Source organism: Macaca mulatta, chromosome 16, assembly GCF_049350105.2.
Source record: "Macaca mulatta isolate MMU2019108-1 chromosome 16, T2T-MMU8v2.0, whole genome shotgun sequence".
In the NCBI taxonomy this organism is placed as follows: domain Eukaryota; kingdom Metazoa; phylum Chordata; class Mammalia; order Primates; family Cercopithecidae; genus Macaca; species Macaca mulatta.
Window position 1 is genome coordinate 48004683 of NC_133421.1, and position 20674 is coordinate 48025356.

Consider the following 20674-nt stretch of genomic DNA (forward strand, 5'->3'; position numbering starts at 1 on the left):
TTGTAATGATGGCACCAAGAAAGAAAGATGCAAGAAATATGTCTGAGTTAAGATGGACAGAATCTAATATGAAGCTTGACAAGGAAAAGTCAAAGTGAGTCAAGTTAGACACTGGAATTAAAAATATTATCAACCAGGATATAAAACACAGAAGGAAGAACATGTTTGCCTTTTTTTTTTTTTTTTTTTTTTTTTTTAATACCTTTAGGTGGATTGAGGCAGGGGAAGATGAATTTGGCTTTAGATATGAGATTTAGGTGCTAGAAAATATAACCAGGAGGCATTTATTAAAATGAATCTGCAGTTTCAGAAATACCTCAAAAGCAGAAAAGTTCATCTAGGTATCACCTGCAAAGATAGGAAGGATAGGTGAGGCATGGAAATGGCTGTGATGAAGCAAAGCATGTACATCATTTGAGAACAAAATAGAGTGAAGGGCTGATCTGCTCAAAATAACTTTTATTTTAAAAGTAGGTGGTAAAAGGGGAACAGTAAAACTCGTAAGAAATAATAAGAATATCAGGAAACTACAATGTTTCAAAAGTCAAAGGAGAAGAGAGTTTGAAGAAAACTGGTCAACAGTGTTAAAATGCTGCAGAGATGTTAGGGGGTACATGAAACTAAAAAGAAAATAATCATTAGGAATTAGAAGGTCATTATTGTAGGTGAAACAATGAATGTACAGGAATACTTGTTTCAAATAATTCAAGATTTTGTTTTATTTATTTGAGACGGAGTCTCGCCCTGTCACCCAGGCTAGAGTGCAGTGGCATGATCTTGGCTCACTGCAACCTCTGCCTCCCAGGTTCAAGTGACTTTCCTGCCTCTGCTTCCCGAGTAGCTGGGACTACAGGCGCCTGCCACCTGTAGTCTAATTTTTGTATATATTTTTTTAGTAGAGACGGGGTTTCACCATATTTGCCAGGCTGGTCTCGAACTCCTGACCCTGTGATCCACCCGCCTCGGTTTCCCAAACTGTTGGGATTACAGGCGTGAGCCACCATGCCCAGCCTAATTCAAGATTTCTTAACAAGACAAAAGTATTTTTAACTTTTAGATACTATTAAAAATCCAAAAAACTTCCCAATTAATAAAAAGGTAAATAGAAAATATTATTTTCAAATAAAATGCAGCCATTTTTAACATATTGAAAATTATTTGACTGATTAAATAAATTTGTTTTCTCTACTAATACAGTGCTTTCAAAAACAGACAATATGCAGCTTCCGCATTCAAAGTAATTTTTTAATCAACTGACAAAGACTAGCTCCCTGACCAAATTTTTTAGGTTCCTCTAAGCTCACTTCTACTAAGTTTCATTCTTGGTCCCCTTCCTGTCATTGGTTTATCCTAGACCAGTTTTAGATAAGAATCCAGCAATAGTCATTCCCCTCAACTGGGGCCATTTTAGCAAGAATCGCCTACCTTTGATGTCTCCTCTTTGTAATTTTTCCATCCACTGACCACCTCACCTTAATTCTTGGCTATAAATCCCCACTTGTTGTTGTTATATTGAGAGTTGAGCTTATCTCTCTCTCTTACTGCAATACCCTTAATTGCAGTAGTCTTGAATAATGTCTTCCTTACTGTTTTAACAAATATCAGAATAATTTTTTCTTTAACACAACAAGGCATTTAAGGAAAGCAGTCACACTCTTGTCAATATTAACAGAAAAATAATTTACCATACAATCACAAATAAAAGTGAAAGTTCAACAGAATATTCATATGACTGACAACTTAAATACTAAGGTAAGTTAGAGTTTACACAGTGAGTATAAAAAGGTTCCCTCAATATTTTAAGCAAAATAATTTTTTTAAAGGCTTTCCTACTTAAAGACAAGGGCACTGAAAAGTAGTAGAATGAAGCTTATTGCCTATTCATGCCAGAACTTACCAGTCAGAACTTTTAATAATAACAGAATGAAAATGGGAGAAAGTAGCTGATATGTAATCAGTAGTCAAGTTATATGTCATATAAAGCAATGGATACAAATAGCGCTTGACACCCAAATTCCTCTATTCAGTTAACAAATACTTATTTAGGCTTGGCCCAAGGGAGGAAAGATAGAATAATAATGCAGACCCCCTATGCCAGAAAGGAGCCTATGAGTTAGGAGACATGACATGTACAAATAAGCAGAATGCTATAAATAGTTATAATACAAAGATGAATGGGATAAATTAATTGAAGAAAGGTACAAGTAAGGTGTTATCAGAGTTAGAGAAATGAGAGATAATTTCTGATAAGAAGGCAAGAAAAGGTTTCATGAAAAAAAAAAGAGAGTATGTGATTTAAGTCTTCATGCATGATTGTTAGGATTTAACAGGCAGAAGAAAAAGAGAAGGCATTTTAGTGATAGAAAGAAGCATAAGGAAAAGTAGCCCAGGCACAATGGCTCACACCTGTAATCCCAGCACTTTGGGAGGCTGAGGCAGGTGGATCACCTGAGGTCAGGAGTTCAAGACCAGCCTGGCCAACATAGTGAAGCCCCGTCTCTAATAAAAATACAAAAATTAGCCAGACATGGTAGTGCATGCCTGTAATCACAGCTACCTGGGAGGCCAAGGCAGGAGAATCACTTGAATCCAGGAGGTGGAGGCTGCAGTGAACTGAGATCACACCACTGCACTCCAGCCCAGGCAAAAGAGAGAGACTGTGTGTCAAAAAACAAAACAAAACAAAACAAAACAAAACAAAAAAACGGAAAAGCAGAGTGTATTAACAGTTTTCTGTATCCAATGGAAAGAAGAACAGTAGAAATTAACACTTAGGCCTGTGTAGTGAATTGAATACTGTCTCCCAAACATTCATGACTATCCGGAACCTCAGAGTACGGCCTTATTTGGAAACAGGGTCTTTGCGGATGTAATGAATTAAGGACCTTGAGGTAAAATTATCCTGGATTTATCATGGACCCTGAATCCAAGAGGAAAGGACACAGAAACACATAGATAAGGCCAGGAGAAGACAGAGACAAAGAATGGGAGATGCTGCCACAAACCAAGGAATGCTTGGGGTCATCAAAAAATTGAAGAGGCAAGGAATAATTCTTTTCTAGGGACTGAGGCAGAGCAGGAAGCACCTTTTGAGGGGCCGAGGGGCCTAGGGGTCCCTGAATGCATGGAAATAAGGGATATTCCTGAGTTCCTTCAAGTGAAACTCTAGGCATCTATCTAGCGAGCCCTGAGAAATAAGTAACTTGTTACGCCAGAAAGTAATAGTAGCCTAAAAGAAGATGTTTGATTTCCCTATAGCAACTAAAGATAACATCTTAATATGTGCCCGAGTTGTCATTCAGAAGAACAGACCCTCTCCCTCACCAAGAACCCACACTGAGCTGATCAGACCTTAGACCACAGGGGAACTAAAGATTCAATGCTTACTATCCTTCTTTGTTCTAAATTTCTTCCCAGGCTGGGTGTGGTGGCTCATGCCTGTAATCCTAGCACTTTGGGAGGCTGAGGCGGGTGGATCACTTGAGGTCAGGAGTTTGAAACCAGCCTGGCCAACATGGTGAAACCCCTTCTCTGCTAAAAATACAAAAAATTTAGCTGGGCGAAGTGGTGGACACCTATAATCCCAGCTACTCAGGAGGCTGAGGCAGAAGAATCACTTGAACCTGGGAAGTGGAGGTTGCAGTGAGCAGAGATCGTGCCACTGCACTCCAGCCTGGGCGACAGAGCAATACTCCATCTCAAATTAATTAATTAATTAATTTCTTCCTGAAGGGCCTGGAGGGAGTCATACCCATGAGCCAGTTAATGTTCTTTTCTGCTGACCTCAAATTTTAAGAAGATGCTTCTCTTCCTTAACCAATTGCAAATCAGAAAACCTTTAAATCTGTCTACCTACCTATTACCTACCTGTAAGCTCCCCCTCTTCAAGATATCCCACCCTTTTAGGCCAAAACCAATGAGTATCCTTCATGTATTGATTTATGATTTTTGCCTGTAGCTTCTATATTCCTGAAAGTTACCCTTGCCTTTAAAAATCCCTACCCGTGAGCCTTGGGGAGGTCAGGCTTTGAGCATATACCTGGTCCTCTTTGCTTAATGCCCTATAAATGTCTTCCTTTCTACTGCTACAAAAACTCTGGTGTAGATATGTGATTTTACTGAGCCAGGTAAGCAGACCCAACTCCAGTTCTATAACAGGACTTCAGAGGGAATACAGTCATATAAACGTTTTGATTTCAGCTGCTAAAACTGAGTTAAATGTCTCGTTTCAGTTTATGAATTGTGGTAATTTGTTTTGTTTTTGTTTTTGTTTTTGTTTTGAGACGGAGTCTCGCTTTGTCGCCCAGGCTGGAGTGCAGTGGCCAGATCTCAGGTCACTGCAAGCTCCGCCTCCTGGGTTTACACCATTCTCCTGCCTCAGCCTCCCAAGTAGCTGGGACTACAGGCGCCTGCCACCTCGCCCGCCTAGTTTTTTGTATTTTTTAGTAGAGACAGGGTTTCACCGTGTTAGCCAGGATGGTCTCGATCTCCTGACCTTGTGATCCACCTGTCTCGGCCTCCCAAAGTGCTGGGATTACAGGCTTGAGCCACTGCGCCAGGCTGAATTGTGGTAATTTGTTACAGCAACCCTAGGAAACTAATATAGCTTAGTTAAGGACAATTCACAGAGGGCTATATTTTCCATGCCCAACATTTCTTTTTATTACATTTTGAAAAAAAACAAAATACTGACCAAAAAAAGTTTCTTAGGCCGGGAGTCGTGGCTCATGCCTATAATCCCAGCACGTTGGGAGGCTGAGGCAGGTGAATCACGAGGTCAGGAGATCAAGACCATCCCGGCTAACATGGTGAAACCATGACTCTACTAAAAATACAAAAAAATTAGCCAGGTGTGGTGGTGGGCGCCTGTAGTCCCAGCTACTCAGGAGGCTGAGGCAGGAGAATGGCGTGAACCTGGGAGGCGGAGCTTGCAGTGGGCCAAGATCATGCCACTGCCCTCGAGCCTGGGCGACAGAGACTCCACCTCAAAAAAAAGAAAAAAAAGTCTCGGCTGGGCACAGTGACTCACGACTGTAATCATAGCACCTTGGGAAACTGAGGTGGGAGGATTACTTGAGCCCAAGAGTTCAAGACCAACATAGGCAACACAGACCCCTGCAGTCTCTACAAAAGATAAAAAAAATTAGCCAGGCATGGTGGTGAATGCCTGTAGTCCCAGGGGCTCAGAAGGATGAGGTGAGAGGATTGGTTGACCCCAGGATGTTGAGACTGCTGTAAGCCACAATGGTGCCACTGCACTCCAGCCTGGGACAGAGCGAGACCCTGTCTCAAAAAAATAAAAAATTTAAAAATTTAAATAAATTTCTCCTTTATAAGCATATTCTCATATTACCAGTCAATTATATATTTTTAAAAAGGCAAAAAGAAAACAATGAAATGTCATTACTTACAATGCGTGACTCCAGCCAGAGTTTGGTAGAAAGTAGGAGTATCACTATCATCAGTGAGGGTAACATACACACCTCCAGATAGAAGCCATCGAGAGAAAGTAAAAGCATCTTTGTTTAGAAAAAGCCAATTTCTAAACTTTTCATAGTTTACCTTTTCACCCTAAAATTAAAACAAGAAAACATAAGTTTAGTCAAATTTTAAGGTATCTTACTTGGAACCTGTACAACCTAAAATTCACAATTAGTTGGTATTTACCTTTCTGATATCTATAAAGGAAGGATTATCTAATAACACTGCTGTGTGTGTGTGCGTGTGTGTGTATGTATATATATATATATATGGAAATCAAACTGTTTTAAAAAATAATTGTACTTCATAACTTCTACTTGCATAAAATCTGTATGTTAATTACAAATTATTTCATCAATTCAGTAAAGCAGTACACTGCCAATAAGCCAGATTTTGTTTGCTAAAATATATCCTAAAATCAATAAACTGCATTTTTTTGTTGTTGTTTTTGTTTGTTTGTTTGTTTGTTTGTTTTGAGACGGAGTCTCGCTCTGTCACCCAGGCTTGAGTGCAGTGGCGTGATCTCGGCTCACTGCAAGCTCCACCTGCCAGGTTCATGCCATTCCCCTGCCACAGCCTCCCGAGTAGCTGGGACTACAGGTGCCTGCCACCACGCCCAACTAATTTTTTGTATTTTTTAGTAGAGATGAGCTTTCACCATGTTAGCTCAGGATGGTCTTGATCTCCTGATCTCGTGATCTGCCCATCTCAGCCTCCCAAAGTGCTGGGATTACAGGCGTGAGCCACCGTGTCCAGCCATCTGCATTTCTTTAAACATTTAATAAATCCAATTTTTCGTTTGCCTTATCCCTCTTCTTTAGCACCTTTTAATCTGCCTGAGTTACTATATTGTAATTAAATCTGTATGGAATTAAAATACTCTTTAAATTCCATTTGTGAATTAATAACAACTATCCAGGTGTCCTCCTAGAGTAGACAATCAGGATCCCAGAAGGCATCACTGAAAACATGTATGCACACAGAGAACAAAAAGAAGCAAGTTGATTTCTGTTTCTTTGCTTTCTTTCCAGGTAATTGTCTTGATAAATCTCTGGAGAAAAGTATCCAGGCTGAAAAAGAGCATCATACGGTTGTTCAAGCCAATCCCTTTGCTTGGAAGACAAGAGATCCTAGGTTTAGTGGGAGCCAGGTATTTCTAAGCAGAAAAAGGGAGAAGCAATTCACAAGGAAATACAATGAAGTTACAACCTAAACTATTTGATCAGGAAAAAAAAAGAAAGAAATACAATGAATAATGACAGTCAAGATTAGAGCAGCTCTAATCCTAATAGACATGTTAAAGAATACAAATAATTAGTTACCTAAAAGAGATATGGAAGAAACATATCTACATTGTTTAGTAGCATCCTATTAAGTGAGGCAATAGTCTTAGCCTGGTAGTTTCAGAACATTTACCATGAGTGCAATCCAAGCAATCAAGACATTGACAGTCTTGTTTTTCTGAACGGAAGAATATGGTGTGAAAGTTGATCACACAAATTGGGTCATAACTAAATCAGAGTCAACAGGCCCAGGGGAGAAGCATTCAGGATACATTGCTCTTGAAATAAATTCTCTGTAAGTCCAGCTGCTGAGATGATTTGCTGCAACTAATTCTGCCCACCACCATCGCCCACCAACTGGAGTTTGCCAGCTCCCTAAAGCTTTACTAACACCAAAGAACTTTCTCTCAGGATCACATGTAACATTCTCTTTTTTAGAAAACTCCCAACCTTTCTTTGTTATTTGGACATACTGAAGACCACCCAGTCTGCATGTATGCGCTATACACTTTTATTTTGACATTGACAATGACATTCAGACATGTTGTAGGGACATATGAGTACACCGCCAACATGTTTAGAAATGAGAGTTCCTCCCCATATTCTTTCTGTATCCCACATTTAGTCTAGAAAGAAGCTTAGTAGTATAAATTCTACAAACTGATGCACATTTTTACCACATTAACATCTCTGACATTGGGATAAGTCTTAAAATCAATAGCATCCTTTAATTGTAATTTCTTAGCGGTTGTGATATTGTTAAATATATATTTGGTCTTCATCTCTTTTGCTGGCATGCAACTCCTAAAATTCTTGTAGTCTCCAAAGTGATAAATGACTCTGCATGCTAATGAATTGACCCAAGGCTGGGTAGGGGGCTGCTAGATAGCCTCAGGATGGGGGCTGGCCAAAGGAAAAAAAAAATGATTAACCTCTAGGGAGGGAGGGGAGAGGGCTGAAAGTTGGGCTGATTACCAGTGGTCAACGATTTAATCAATCATGATCACTAGTGAAGATGTCTAGGGGGCAGTTTTGTGGAACTAATCCCTCAACCTGTGGGATCTGATGCTATCTCCAGGTAGACCCTTCTACCACCTTCACATATAGCTAATACCAAATGTTTACAATGTCCTAGTGACTGTTCTAAATATTTCAAATACTAATTTAATCTTCAAAACACTCCCTACAGAAGGCACTATTATTACCCCCATTTTACCATAAGAAAACCAAGACACCAAAAGGTTAAGGAATTTGCGTACTGTTATACAGTGGAAGAAAGAGGACTGAACTCAGGTAGTCCAGGCTCCAAAGTTAGCACACTGCCTGTCTAAGTGAAATACAAAGTAATCGCTGAAGTTCACTGGCTAATTGGGAATCATTCCACAAAATTGGTAGACCAAAAATTACACTGTCAAATCTGATTTTTTGTTTTTGAGTCATGAATCTCTTCTAAAAAGAGAAGAATAGTATAAAATATAAATTTCCATTTTAAGAGTCAACAACCTAAAAGAAGTCAGTGACAAAGAAAAATTCATACAACACCTAGGTGGATTTCTTTACAACTTCATCTGTCAAGGGTAATAATAAAGCACAAGACAGAAAAAGCTGAGACCCATATCACTTAAATCTAAGCACTAGGTCCTTATATTTTACCTAAAGTGCTTTTCTTTGTGTGTGTGTGTGTATGTGTGTGTGTGTGTGTGTGTGTAAACACAAAAACAACACAAAGTATTGTTATTGAAGGTCTGAACTAACACATTCTAATATAAATACTTGGATAGCAAGGTTCTACATACAATCATCAGACACACTACTCAGATACTAGAGCAGGCAAATAAATCAAATAGTTGAATCAAATACCAATAGCCCATTTACAAGGTTGGTTTTATACCAACTAGAGGTATCTAATAATTCAAATAGCCATATACATGAGCCTCACATTTCTTTGATCTTTTCTTCTCTAAAGATCTTATTAAAAATACCACCAACTTAGGCATTAATTACCATAGTCTTATGATGTCTTTATTATAGTTACTTCCCCTTCCCATTATTGAAACTGAAGCATTCCAACTTCCCATCACAATTTCCTCTTATGAGCACATTCCATCTAGCATACTGACACCAGCAATTTTTTAATTCCACAGGACCTACACCAATGACCTACCTGCAGGTCACCAAATTTAATGATCACTTCTCAGTGATCAAAGGTCAACTCACTAGACCTTTCAGGGTATTTGACATAGTTGAGTTCTCCTTGCTTCTTGAAACGTTGGCCTCAGTTGGCTTCTAGGACACTATTCTCTTTTATTAATCCTCTTTTCTTGCAGGCCATTTCTTATTGATCTGTTTTGAGTCCTCTTCATCTCTTCAAACTCTAAACACTGGATTACAGGACTCGCTCTTCCAACCTGTTTTCTATCTACACTTACTCCTAGATGATTTCATCCTCACCTGTAAGCCAACAACAAATCCTTTCTCCTCAACAACAAATTTATATATCAAAAATCACATTTGACAACTCCACTTGAGTGCCTAATAGGATTCTCAAGTGTAATTACATCTTTCTTGACATCCAACCCCCTAATCTGCTTCTCCATTACTCTTAGCCATCTCAGGTAGTAGTAACTCCATTCATTTACTGAATCAGGCTAAATACTAATCATCTTCCCTCTACTCATTCTGTCACATAGTCCATAATCAATACAAGAAAAAATTCTAGGCCAACTCTACCTCTGAAATAAACGCAGAATCTAAAAACTTCTCATTACCTCACTGCTACACCATGATCTAAACGATTGATTAAATCATTGACCTTTGGTAATCATAATCCTCATGCCTGGATTATTCAGATACCTCAACTGGACTCAGTTCAACCTACTTCCCACATAAGATCCAAAGGTATCACGTGTTAAAAAAAAAAAAAAAAAGCAACTCATATTTTGTTACTCCTCTACTCAAAACCTTCCAGTGGTTTCTATCTCACTCAGGGTAAAAGTCAAAGGACTCACACTGTTCTATAGGACAATATATAATCATTTCCTACCACTCCCCTGTTCACATCATTCCAATTAAATTGCCTTGTTATTGTTCCTTGGACATACAACTATACCCCCACCTCAAGGTCTTTGCTATATTCTCTTGATGAAAAGTGGTCCCCCAGATATCTTCATGGTTTTCTTTCTCACTTGCTATAAATTCTTTACTCAAATCTTACTTATCTGACAGACCTAACCATTCTATATAAAATAACAAGATTCAGATTTTCGATATTACCACCTTCTTCCTTTATTCTACTTTATTTTCCCCTATAGCCCTAATTATCAACTAATACATGTGCCTGCTATTGTGCTTAAATTGTTAGAGTACTGGGTGGCCAACCACACTTAGTTTCCATCTGCAAAAATGAGAATGTCTGCATAAACCTTATTAAAATGAAAAAATACCATACTTCCTGAAAAAGAAAAAAGAGTATTAATGTTTTGGACATCTATGTCAAAAATCCAATCAGTCAGGTTTGCTAGATTATCTTTTTTTCTTACAAGCAAATTTTTATTATGGGGAAAAAAACAAATCATAGCTCAGTTTGTCCTGAAGTTGTAAATTGCTATCACAGCAAATTCCAGTCAATATGTCAGAACCAAAAACACAGAAAGCGCATCCTTTTGCACCTGACACTTGGAAATGCTGGATAAAATGTTAACAACATAACCACCACCAAAAACTGCACGCTAAGCTCAAAAGCAAGAAAGAGATATCACCAGGGGATATCAACACAGGAGATATTCAAAACCAGAGGGGTAAGATACTAATGATAGACAGTCCAAATATATATCAGAACCAGATACATGCAAATGACTGAAATACGGACAATCAATGTCTATACAGTCATGAAGGCAGAGCTAACTCCTCAAATAAAATAAAGAACAATGAAGGACTGTCATACTGGTGAAACGGAATTGTGTCAAAAAGCCACCCATAAGAAACTGGGCAGCACTCACTGCTGCATGAAAGAATCAGAACTTCTTGGATTTTTTTTTTTTTTTTGGAGACGGAGTCTCGCTCTGTTGCCCAGGCTGGAGTGCAATGGCACGATCTTGGCTCACTGCAAGCTCTGCCTCCCGGGTTTATGCCATTCGCCTGTGGGACTACAGGCGCCCGCCACCACGCCCGGCCAATTTTCTTTTGTATTTTTTAGTAGAGACGGGGGTTTCACCGTGTTAGCCAGGATGGTCTCAATCTCCTGACCCCGTGATCCACCCGCCTCGGCCTCCCAAAGTGTTCGGATTACAGGTGTGAGCCACTGCGCCCGGCCAAATCAGAACTTCTAAAGGGATGTTTACTCTACAATCACTAAGGACTTTTCACATACTAGCAGACCTCTGAAAAGAAAAATAAAATAATTCCCTCTGTTAAAAGATATACTTTTTCTATCATTGAATTGCTTCTATTGTTTAATTTTTCTATAAAGGCACAATGAAAATATATTATTTTTGAAAACAGAAAAAATGACTTCCCCCCCTCTGGTAGAGTTGGGGTCTTGCTACATTGTCCAGGCTGATCTTGAACTCCTGGGCTCAAGAGATCTTCTCGCCTGGGTCACCCAAAGTACTTGGATTACAGGTGTGAGCCACCTTGCCTGGCCCAAAGATGACAATTTTTTAACACAAATATTTCACTATGCAAATCAACTAGGTGAAATAAATGACAAAATAGGCCTTGATAAAACAGGTCACAGATGGCTCAAGGCTAATGAATGAATGATATCCATGATGAAAAGCAAAGACACTACAACATGAGCACTGTTTCAGGTTCCTGCAGGAGTGTGTGTGTGTGTGTGTGTGTATTGCTGTGTTAATGTGTGCATATAGGATTGTGTTTCATTATACTCTAAGTATGAATAGTTGCCTTTACAGTAGAATTGAAAATTTTCAGATTCACAAATATAGCAGTAATGAGAGTCATGGAATAGCACATAAATAGAAACATCAATAAATATAAAAATACCAAAAGTAATCTGCACATAAACATCTGTTTGTCATACTTAAAACTTATTACACGACTAAGAGTTAATACTTTGTCAACGAAAAGGGATAAAATGTAAATCTTTAAATATACCTCTGAGAAACACTTCCTGAGTGTATCTGGGACTTTACCATCCACCACATGGAGCATTCTTTCCATTTCTTCCCGTATAACATAGTTCCCAGATTCACTTGAAAAAAGACTAAAAATGTCTAAGAGAAAGAAAGAATAAATTAATCTTAAAAAGATCAAATATACGTGGTGGAAGTAGGGAGAAAAGAGAAAGCTACAATAACTGAGTGATTACTAGGGCTAAGCACTTTATACAGTTTATTCCTTAAAATAACCCAGCAACAAAAATTTAAAACAGCAGTATAGTATCTTTTCAAACATGCCAAATATGCAAACATCTTTAGGTATAACAATACAAAGTGTTAGCAAAGACTAGGACAAACATGACCTCTTATACACTGTTAATAGGAGCATAAATTATTGCAACCACTTTCATGAGTAATTTGGCAAAATCTAGTAAAGGTCATCCATCTTTGAAAAACTCTGATACCTGCGTACAAAATACAGGATGTTCACTGAAATACTGTTTGTAAGAGCAAAACTTAGGGGAAAAAAGGTAAATGTCTATCAACAAGCGAACAGGTAAAATGAGATACACACAATGAAATACTACATAGAAGTTAAAATATGTTTCAAGATGGATAAATATCAAAAAATATAATATTCAGAGGAAAAGCAAATGACAAAATCATCTGTATAGTACAGTAGTACCCCCTGATCCATGGTTTTGCTTTCCAAGGTTTCAGTCACCTGTGGTTAACAGAGGTCCAAAAATATTAAATGGAAATTTCCAGAAATGAACAATTAATAAACTTTAAATTGCACACTGTTCTGAGTAACATGATAAAATCACTTGCCTCCCTCTTTATCCCACCTGGGACCTGAATGATCCTGTTGTCCAGTGTATCCACATGCTATCTGCCTGTTAGTCACTTAGTGGCCATTTTGGTTATCAGACTTATAGATCACAAGAAGAGTGAGTACAGTAAGATATTTTAAGAGTGCAAGTGACCATATTAACATAACTTTTATTATAGTATGTTGTTATAATAGTACTATTTTATTGTTGTTGTTAATACCTTACTGTGCCTAATTTTTAAATTAATCTTTATCATAGATATGTATGTATAGGAAGAAACAGTATATATAGGGTTTGGGAATATCTATGGTTTCAGACATCCACTGGGAGGGTCTTGGAACAGATCTGTGCAGATAAGGGGGAACTAATGTGTACTATTTATTTAAAACTTTAAAACTGCAAAGTAGTTGACAATGTTTTAGGACACATAAACATGTTATAAATGTATTACAGCCAGCATGAGAAATGAATCACCAAATTCATGAAAGTAGTAACCTCTGTAGAGGGAAGAACAGAATGGGATCATGAAGGGATACAATGAAAACCTCACCTTAGTTTTAATATTTTTAAAAAATCAAATCAGGGACATAGGATGCAATGTTAAGAAATAGTAAAGCTAGGTGGAGGTACGTATTATATGTATGTTTGAAATATTGTTGTTATAAGCTGAACTTTATCCCCCTAAAGATATACTGAAGTCCTAACCTTAAAGTACCTGTGTATGTGAGATTATCTGGAAACAGATAATCAAGTTAAGATGAGGTCATTAGGGTGGGACCCAACATAATATGACTGCTGACCTTATAAGAAGAAAAGTACAAACAGAAAAAAAAGCCATGTGATAAGACAGGCAGGGATTAGAATGATACAGCTGCAGGCCAAGGAACCCCAAGGATTGTAGTCATCCCAGAAGCAAGAGAGAAGAAAGAATTTTCCCCTACAGGTTTTAGAGAAAGCATGGCCCTGCTGACACTTTGATTTTAGACTTTTAGCCTTCAGAACTGTGAGATAATAAATATCTGTTGTTCTAAGCTACCTAGTTTGTGGTGCTTTGTTATGGCAGCCCTAGAAAACTAATACAATCACATTTTAAAAAACGAAGAAACTTTAAAAATATGTGTGTGACTTAAAAAACTGTTACCAGTTGTACCTCAGTATCCATAGGGGATTAGTTACAAAACCCCCAAGGACACTAAAATCTGCAGGTGCTCAAGCCTCATATAAAATGGCATGGTATTTGCATGTGAAAACTAAAAAGAAAATCCTAAGCACCCCACCCAACTGAACAGACTCCCTCTCTTGGCCAAGGGGGCCCCAGAAAATCCTTAAAAACAGATACTGGTCATGAGAGGATGGGCAGTCAGACACATCTCATTATACCCAATCCCTTTTGCGGTTTAGATGCAACAACTAAACAGCATTAATGTTAAAGAGCATAAGACTGACAGACTCTTTGTGGCAGAAAGATACCAAATTGCAAACAAAACCTAAAGCTATGCCAGGCAAGGATTAAGTCATGTACCTCTACACTTAAAGAATAAACTGCCAGGTGTGGTGGCTCACATTGGTAATCCCAGCACTTTGGGATGCCAAGACGAGAGAATCACTTGAGGCCAGGAGTTCGAGACCAGCCTGGGTAACATAGCGAGACCCCTATCTCTACAAAAAATTTAAAAATTAGCTTGGCATTGTGGCACATGCCTGTAGTCCCAGCTACTCAGAAGGCTGAAACAGGAGGATCACTTGAGCCCAACAGTTCAAGGCTGCAGTGAGCTATCTTGCCACTGTACTGCAGACTGGGAGACAGAATGAAACCTTGTCTGAATCAACCAATCAATAAATTATGTTCTAACTGCTACAATATTTTTCTTTTTCTTTTTTTGAGACAGAGTCTTGCCCTGTTGCCCAGGTTGGAGTGCAGCGGCACAATCTCGGCCTACTGCAAACTCCACCTCCTGGGTTCAAGCAATTCTCCTGTTTCAGCCTCCCTAGTAGCTGGGATTACAGTCACACGCTACCACGCCCAGCTAATTTTTGTATTTTTAGTAGAGACGGGGTTTCACCATGTTGGTCAGGCTGCTCTCGAACTCCTAACCTCAGGCGATCCACCTGCCTCAGCCTCCCAAAGTGCTGGGATTACAGGCATGAGCCACCGCGCCTGACCATTTTTCTTTTTCTCTAGCAGTTATTGAATAAGCACTGGCCTTGAGAGAAGCAATACTAAAACAATTGCAGCTCATTTACCACAAAATGCTAACATACTGACTCCTGTTCCACAAGCCATAACTACAGCTTTGACTGGACAAGAGAGCTATTTCAGTAACTATCAACAAGTTAGTGGTCTCCTGATAAGAAGACCACTGACCACAGACTGGTTCTGGCTGGTTTACAGAGGCTGCCCACTTGACTGCCTTGGTGTCCTTGTTTCATCTTTTGACTTATAGGGCCTAACTGTAATACATTTAAATGTTAATTCTCCACCCCAAAGTAAACATGGGACACGTATAACATGTACATTTGTTCAGTACACATGTGTCAGGAACCACTTCATGAATATTCACGGCCCCTCCGATAAGTTGTTGAATATGTACAACTGGCCAACCTCTTCAGCATAAGTCTCTGTTCCATTCATCCTTGCATAGTACCTGTTTGGGGTTATCTGCTGTTTCTCAGGCTGTCAGAATGGCCACCTTGCAGGCTGTAACCCTTTATAAGAAATAAAGTCTCCTTTCCAAATTTATAGATATAATTAAATAAAGTCTCCTTTCCAAATTTAGAGATATCATAATTTTTTTCAGTTGACACATAAAACCTATCCACATCCTCCCATATATTTTAAATCATCATTAGGTTATTTATAGTGCCTAAAACAATGTGAATGCTATGTAAATAGTTGTTACAGTGTGTTGCTTTTTATTTGTATTATTTTTATTGCTATACTGTTACCTTAAGTTCCTGGCCTCAAAAAGATCCTCCTGCCTCAGCCTCCCAAATAACTAGGATTACAGGCATGCACTACCATACCTGTCCGGTATTTTTAATTATTGCTGCCTGGGGCCAATTTCTATTTCTGCTGGTGAAGAAATGCTAATTTGGAAAAACCAAGATCACAATTACATTCTAATACATAAAACTGGGTTTATGGATACATTCATTATCTTGATTATGGTAATGGTTTACTGGGCATATACATGTGTCAAAACATATACAAATGTATAACTAAGTATGCTGGCTCATGTCTCTAATCCTAGCACTTTGGAAGGCAGAGGCAGAAGGATCAGTTGAGGCCAGGAGTTTGAGTCCAGCCTGGGCAACCTAGCAAGACCCTATCTCTACAAAAATAAAATAAAGAAAATGAATTAGCTAGGCATGGTGGCATGCACCTATAGTCCTAGCTACTTGGGAGGCTGAGGTAGGTGGATTACTTGAGCCCAGGAGTTAAGGGCTGCAGTGAGCTATGTGCCACTGTGCCACTATACTCTTGCCTGGGCTACAGAGTGAGGCTATCTCCTCTGTCCCCCATCCCCTCAAAAAAAAACAAAACAAAACAAAACCACGTATTATAATATATACTTTATATATGTGCATATTATTGTATGACAATTATACCTCAAAACTTTTTAAAAAAATGATCTCTTTATCCATTTTGTGCTACTATAATAGAATACCACAGATCTAGCAACTTATTATAATGAACAGAGATTTATTTCTTACAATTCTGGAGGCTAAGAAGTCCAAGGTCAAGGAACCTGCATCTGGCAAGGACCTTCTTGCTCTTCTAATATCCCATAGCAGAAAGTAGAAGAGCAAGAGAACACATGCAAGAGGGAGAGAGAAGGAGGCTGAATTCTTCCTTTATAAGGATGCCACTCCTGTGATAAGAAGCTCACTCCTGAGGTAACAGCATTAATTCATTCATGCATGCAGACCCCTCATGACCTAATCATCTCTTAAAGATCCCACCTCTCAACACTGTTGCACTGCAGATTAAGTTTCTACCCATGAACTTTGGGTAATGGGTTCAAACCTTAGCAAGAATTAAAAATAATGGTCTAGATTCAGGAATAGGAGAGGATTTTGAGAAATTCAGAAGCAGTCCCAGGGCAGTATATTAGTCTGTTGAGGCTGCTGTAACAAAATACCATAAACTGGGTGCTTATAAATAACAAATTTATTTCTCACAGTTCTAGAGACTGGGAAGTACACCATCAATTTGGTGTCTGGTGAAGGACTACTTCCTAGTTCACAGACAGCCACCTCTCATTGTATCCTCACACGGAGGAAAATATAAAGGGTCTCTCTAGGGCCTCTTTTATTAGGGCACTTTATCCCACTCATAAGATACTTATGATTAACCCTCATGACTTAATCACCTCCCAAAGGCCCCATCCCCTAATACCAACCACCTTGGTGGTTAGGATTTCAATGTATGAATTTTGAGGGAGACACAAACATTCAGACCATAGTAGGCAGATTAGAAAAGGAAGAAGGAAGAGAGAAAGACCCAGAATATGGTGGTCAAGAATAAAAGTGTAGGAATTTTGGGAACAAAATGTTACATTCTGTGTAATATAAACAGCTTCCATACTTCCCCTGGGAAATCTTCAATAACATATGCAATGCTTATGAATGCTTTTGGTAAGGCAGATCTGTCTTTGGGGAGCTCAAACAAAACAATGAGGAGACAGAAGATCTTACAAATAAATGAACGAATTTTTTTAAACTAAATAAATCTATATCCTACAAAGCACAGAAGGACACCAAGCAACTGAGATTATCTTCCCTTTCACACTTAGCAGGGGAAATGGTGTCCTCTTATTATAGCGTTTCCCTGATTAGCAGGATTTAAAGGTAATGAATGAGGTGCCACTCTTTTCTGTGCTTAGATAATTCACCTAATAAAATTAATTTCTGAAGTTAAAAGTAAAACATTAAAAAAAAAACCTTTTACAAAGAACGTACATAAAATATTATCAAGTAAGTAAACTTCGGTTTTGTTTGTGAAACAAAGAACAGACTACTACATCTATGTCATCAGAATTTTTAAAAATAAGTTATATTGAGACATAATGAACATCTCATAAAATTCACCCTTTTAAAGTAAACATTCCAGTGATTTTTAAAGTATATTTATAAGGTTGTGCAACTGTCACTCCTATGTAATTCCAGAACATTTTCACCAGAACATTTTCGCCAACCCAAAAGGAAACCCTGTACCCACTAGCAGTTGTTCTCCATTTCCCTCTCCCCGATACCTCCAGCAACCACTAATCTACCATTTTCTGCCACTGCAGATTTGACTAATCTTGAAATTTCATATAAATGGAATCATACCTATTGTGACTGACATCTATCACTAAGCAAAATGTTTTCAAGTTCATCCATACTGTAGCATGAATCAGTACTTTATTCCTTTTTATACCAGAGTAATTTTCCAGCATATGGATATATCATGTTTTATTTATCCATTTACCAGCTGGTGGACATTAGGGTTGTTTCCATTTTCTATCATGAACAATGATGCTATGACTATTTCCATACAAGTTTTTGTGTGTGTGTGGTAAACATATGTATTAAATTTTATTGGGTATATACTTAGGAGTGGAATAGCTGGGACATACAGTAACAACGTTTAACAATTTGAGGAGCAGCCAGGCTGGTTTCCAAAGTTGCTGCAGTACTTTATACTCCCATCAGCAATGTATGATGAGGGTTACAATTTTTCCACATCCTCCTCAACACTTGTCATTATCAGGCTTTTAAATTTTAGCCACTCTAGAAGGTGTGAAGTAGTATCTCACTGTAGTTTTAATTTATATTTATCTAATGACTAATTATGTTGCACATTTTTTCAGGTGTTTATTTGCCACTTGTATATCTTCTTTGGGAAAATGTCACTTCAAATCCTCTACCTGTCATCAGAATTTTGAGATAAATTATTCTATACATAGATGTGGTATTATTTTTGAGATAATAAAAGTACTTACATTTTGCTTTCTCTTCATCTTTGCCTCTTGTAAGGAGGACAAGTCCAACTATTAAATTATTGAAGTGCAGTCCTTTGGATGTTCCACCAAAAGAACAGTAGATCACCTGGAAGAAGATGATAAAGCCAACCTTAGGATGCATTTCAGTTGTTGAGGAATCTGAGGCAGCTATCACCTTTAACAAATTTTATCTCCACTTCCAGAAAAGGCCCTGATTAATTTTAGTGAAATGATGTTAAGTTTCTCTCTCTTCTTCCTCTTTTAGACCTTATTATTGCACTCAGTCAAGAATAGACTGTCTACTGTAAAATACATACAGATGGTCACCAACTTGATTTTTCAACTTTACAATGGTGTGAAAGTGATACACATTCAGTAGAAACCATACAGTATTCAATAAATTACATGAGATATTTAATACTTTATTATAAAATGTGATTTGCATTAGATGATTTTATTATAAAATGTGATTTGCATTAGATGATTTTGCCCAACTGAAGGCTAATATAAGTGTTCTGAGCACACACACACACATATATATATATATACACACACATATATATATACACACACATATTTTATTTTATTTATTTATTTATTTATTTATTTATTTTTTGAGATGGGGTTTCGCTCCTGTTGCCCAGGCTGGAGTACAATGGTGTCATTTTGACTCACTGCAACCTCTACCTCCCAGTTCAAGTGATTCTCCTGCCTTAGCCTCCCAAGTCGCTGGGATTATAGGCATGCGCCACCAGGCTGGGCTAATTTTGTATTTTTAGTAGAGATGGTATTTCACCATGTTGGCCATGCTGGTCTCGAAGTCCTGGCCTCAAATGATCTGCCCACCTCGGCCTCCCAAAGTGCTGGGATTACAGGCATGAGCCACTGCGCCCGCCCTGAGCACGTTTAAAACAGTCTAGGCTAAGCTCTGATGTTTGGTAGGTTAGGTGTATGAAATGCCTTTTCAACTTACAATATTCCCAGCTTACAATGGGTTTACCGGCTGTAATCCCAGGGTAAGTAGAGGAGTATCTGCATATTACAGACTCACACAATTGAATTATTTATTCTTTCTCTTGGGAGTCCTTACCACGGTCCGAGAGTACAAAGGTCCTCCAACAGCCACAATAATGTGATAAGAATTTTGTGCAATTACATAACTTCCTTCAACCTTTGGAAATATCATGCACGTTACTTTGATTGGAAAAAAAGATACTCTCTAACTGAATGTTCAGAAATTCAAAGAGACTCCAAAAAACATTTTTTAACACTCTTAGAAATAAGTATTATAGCAATCAGAAATAAAGAAGAACTATGCATAGGAAAGGGACAACAGAAATCACAATAAATTCATTCATTCAACAATTCTTTGTTGAGTGCCTACTATTTGTCAGGCAAAATTTCTGTCAATAAAAATGCATGATTAAAAAATAATTCGAGAAGTTTAACAGTCAACATGAAAACTGAAAATATATACTATTCACCAAATAATATTTATATATTTAATAACACCTGACAACTGATGTCAAAAACTATTTATCCTAGTGCCAGTGATAACTCAACCCAGCAATAACTAGCCAAAGGAAACAGCTACAGAACATTAAAAATATTTTTTAAAAAAACAAACAGAACTAACACACTTCATAGAGTAACTATTTTTAGTTGCCCCATCTCCCACTCCGAACTAGAAGAAAATAACAGCGAAAAACAAAAACAAAAACACCTTTATCCCTGGGGAAGGGCAGGAAAACATAATGGCCCCAGACCTTACAGATCCCCTACCACTGGGAAGAAGGAAGATCTATGTAAAGGTCCCACTCCCAATTTCTGGGGACACAGCACCTGCCTAAAACTGAGACAGAAATAGGACTACAGAGAGCGTCCCCTCCCTACCACTCCCCACCGTCCACCCTTCCGCTAGCAAGCACTGAGGAATAAATAACTATAGTATACAGCTGGAGGGGAAGAAG

The 20674-nt window shown here is 38.2% G+C and overlaps 1 protein-coding gene across 5 annotated transcripts in view; it reads right to left on the reverse strand.

Annotated features, from left to right (window-relative positions):
• Positions 1-20674, reverse strand: part of USP32 (ubiquitin specific peptidase 32) — a 220997-nt gene that overhangs the window by 108251 nt on the left and 92072 nt on the right. For all 5 annotated transcript variants that reach the window (XM_077970812.1, XM_015120007.3, XM_077970811.1 and 2 more), the window contains exons 3-5: positions 18705-18810; positions 11880-11998; positions 5412-5571 (exon numbers count right to left, since the gene is read on the reverse strand). In XM_077970812.1, the coding sequence (XP_077826938.1) occupies positions 5412-5571; positions 11880-11998; positions 18705-18810 (385 nt within the window). The remainder of the gene's footprint in view (positions 1-5411; positions 5572-11879; positions 11999-18704; positions 18811-20674) is intronic.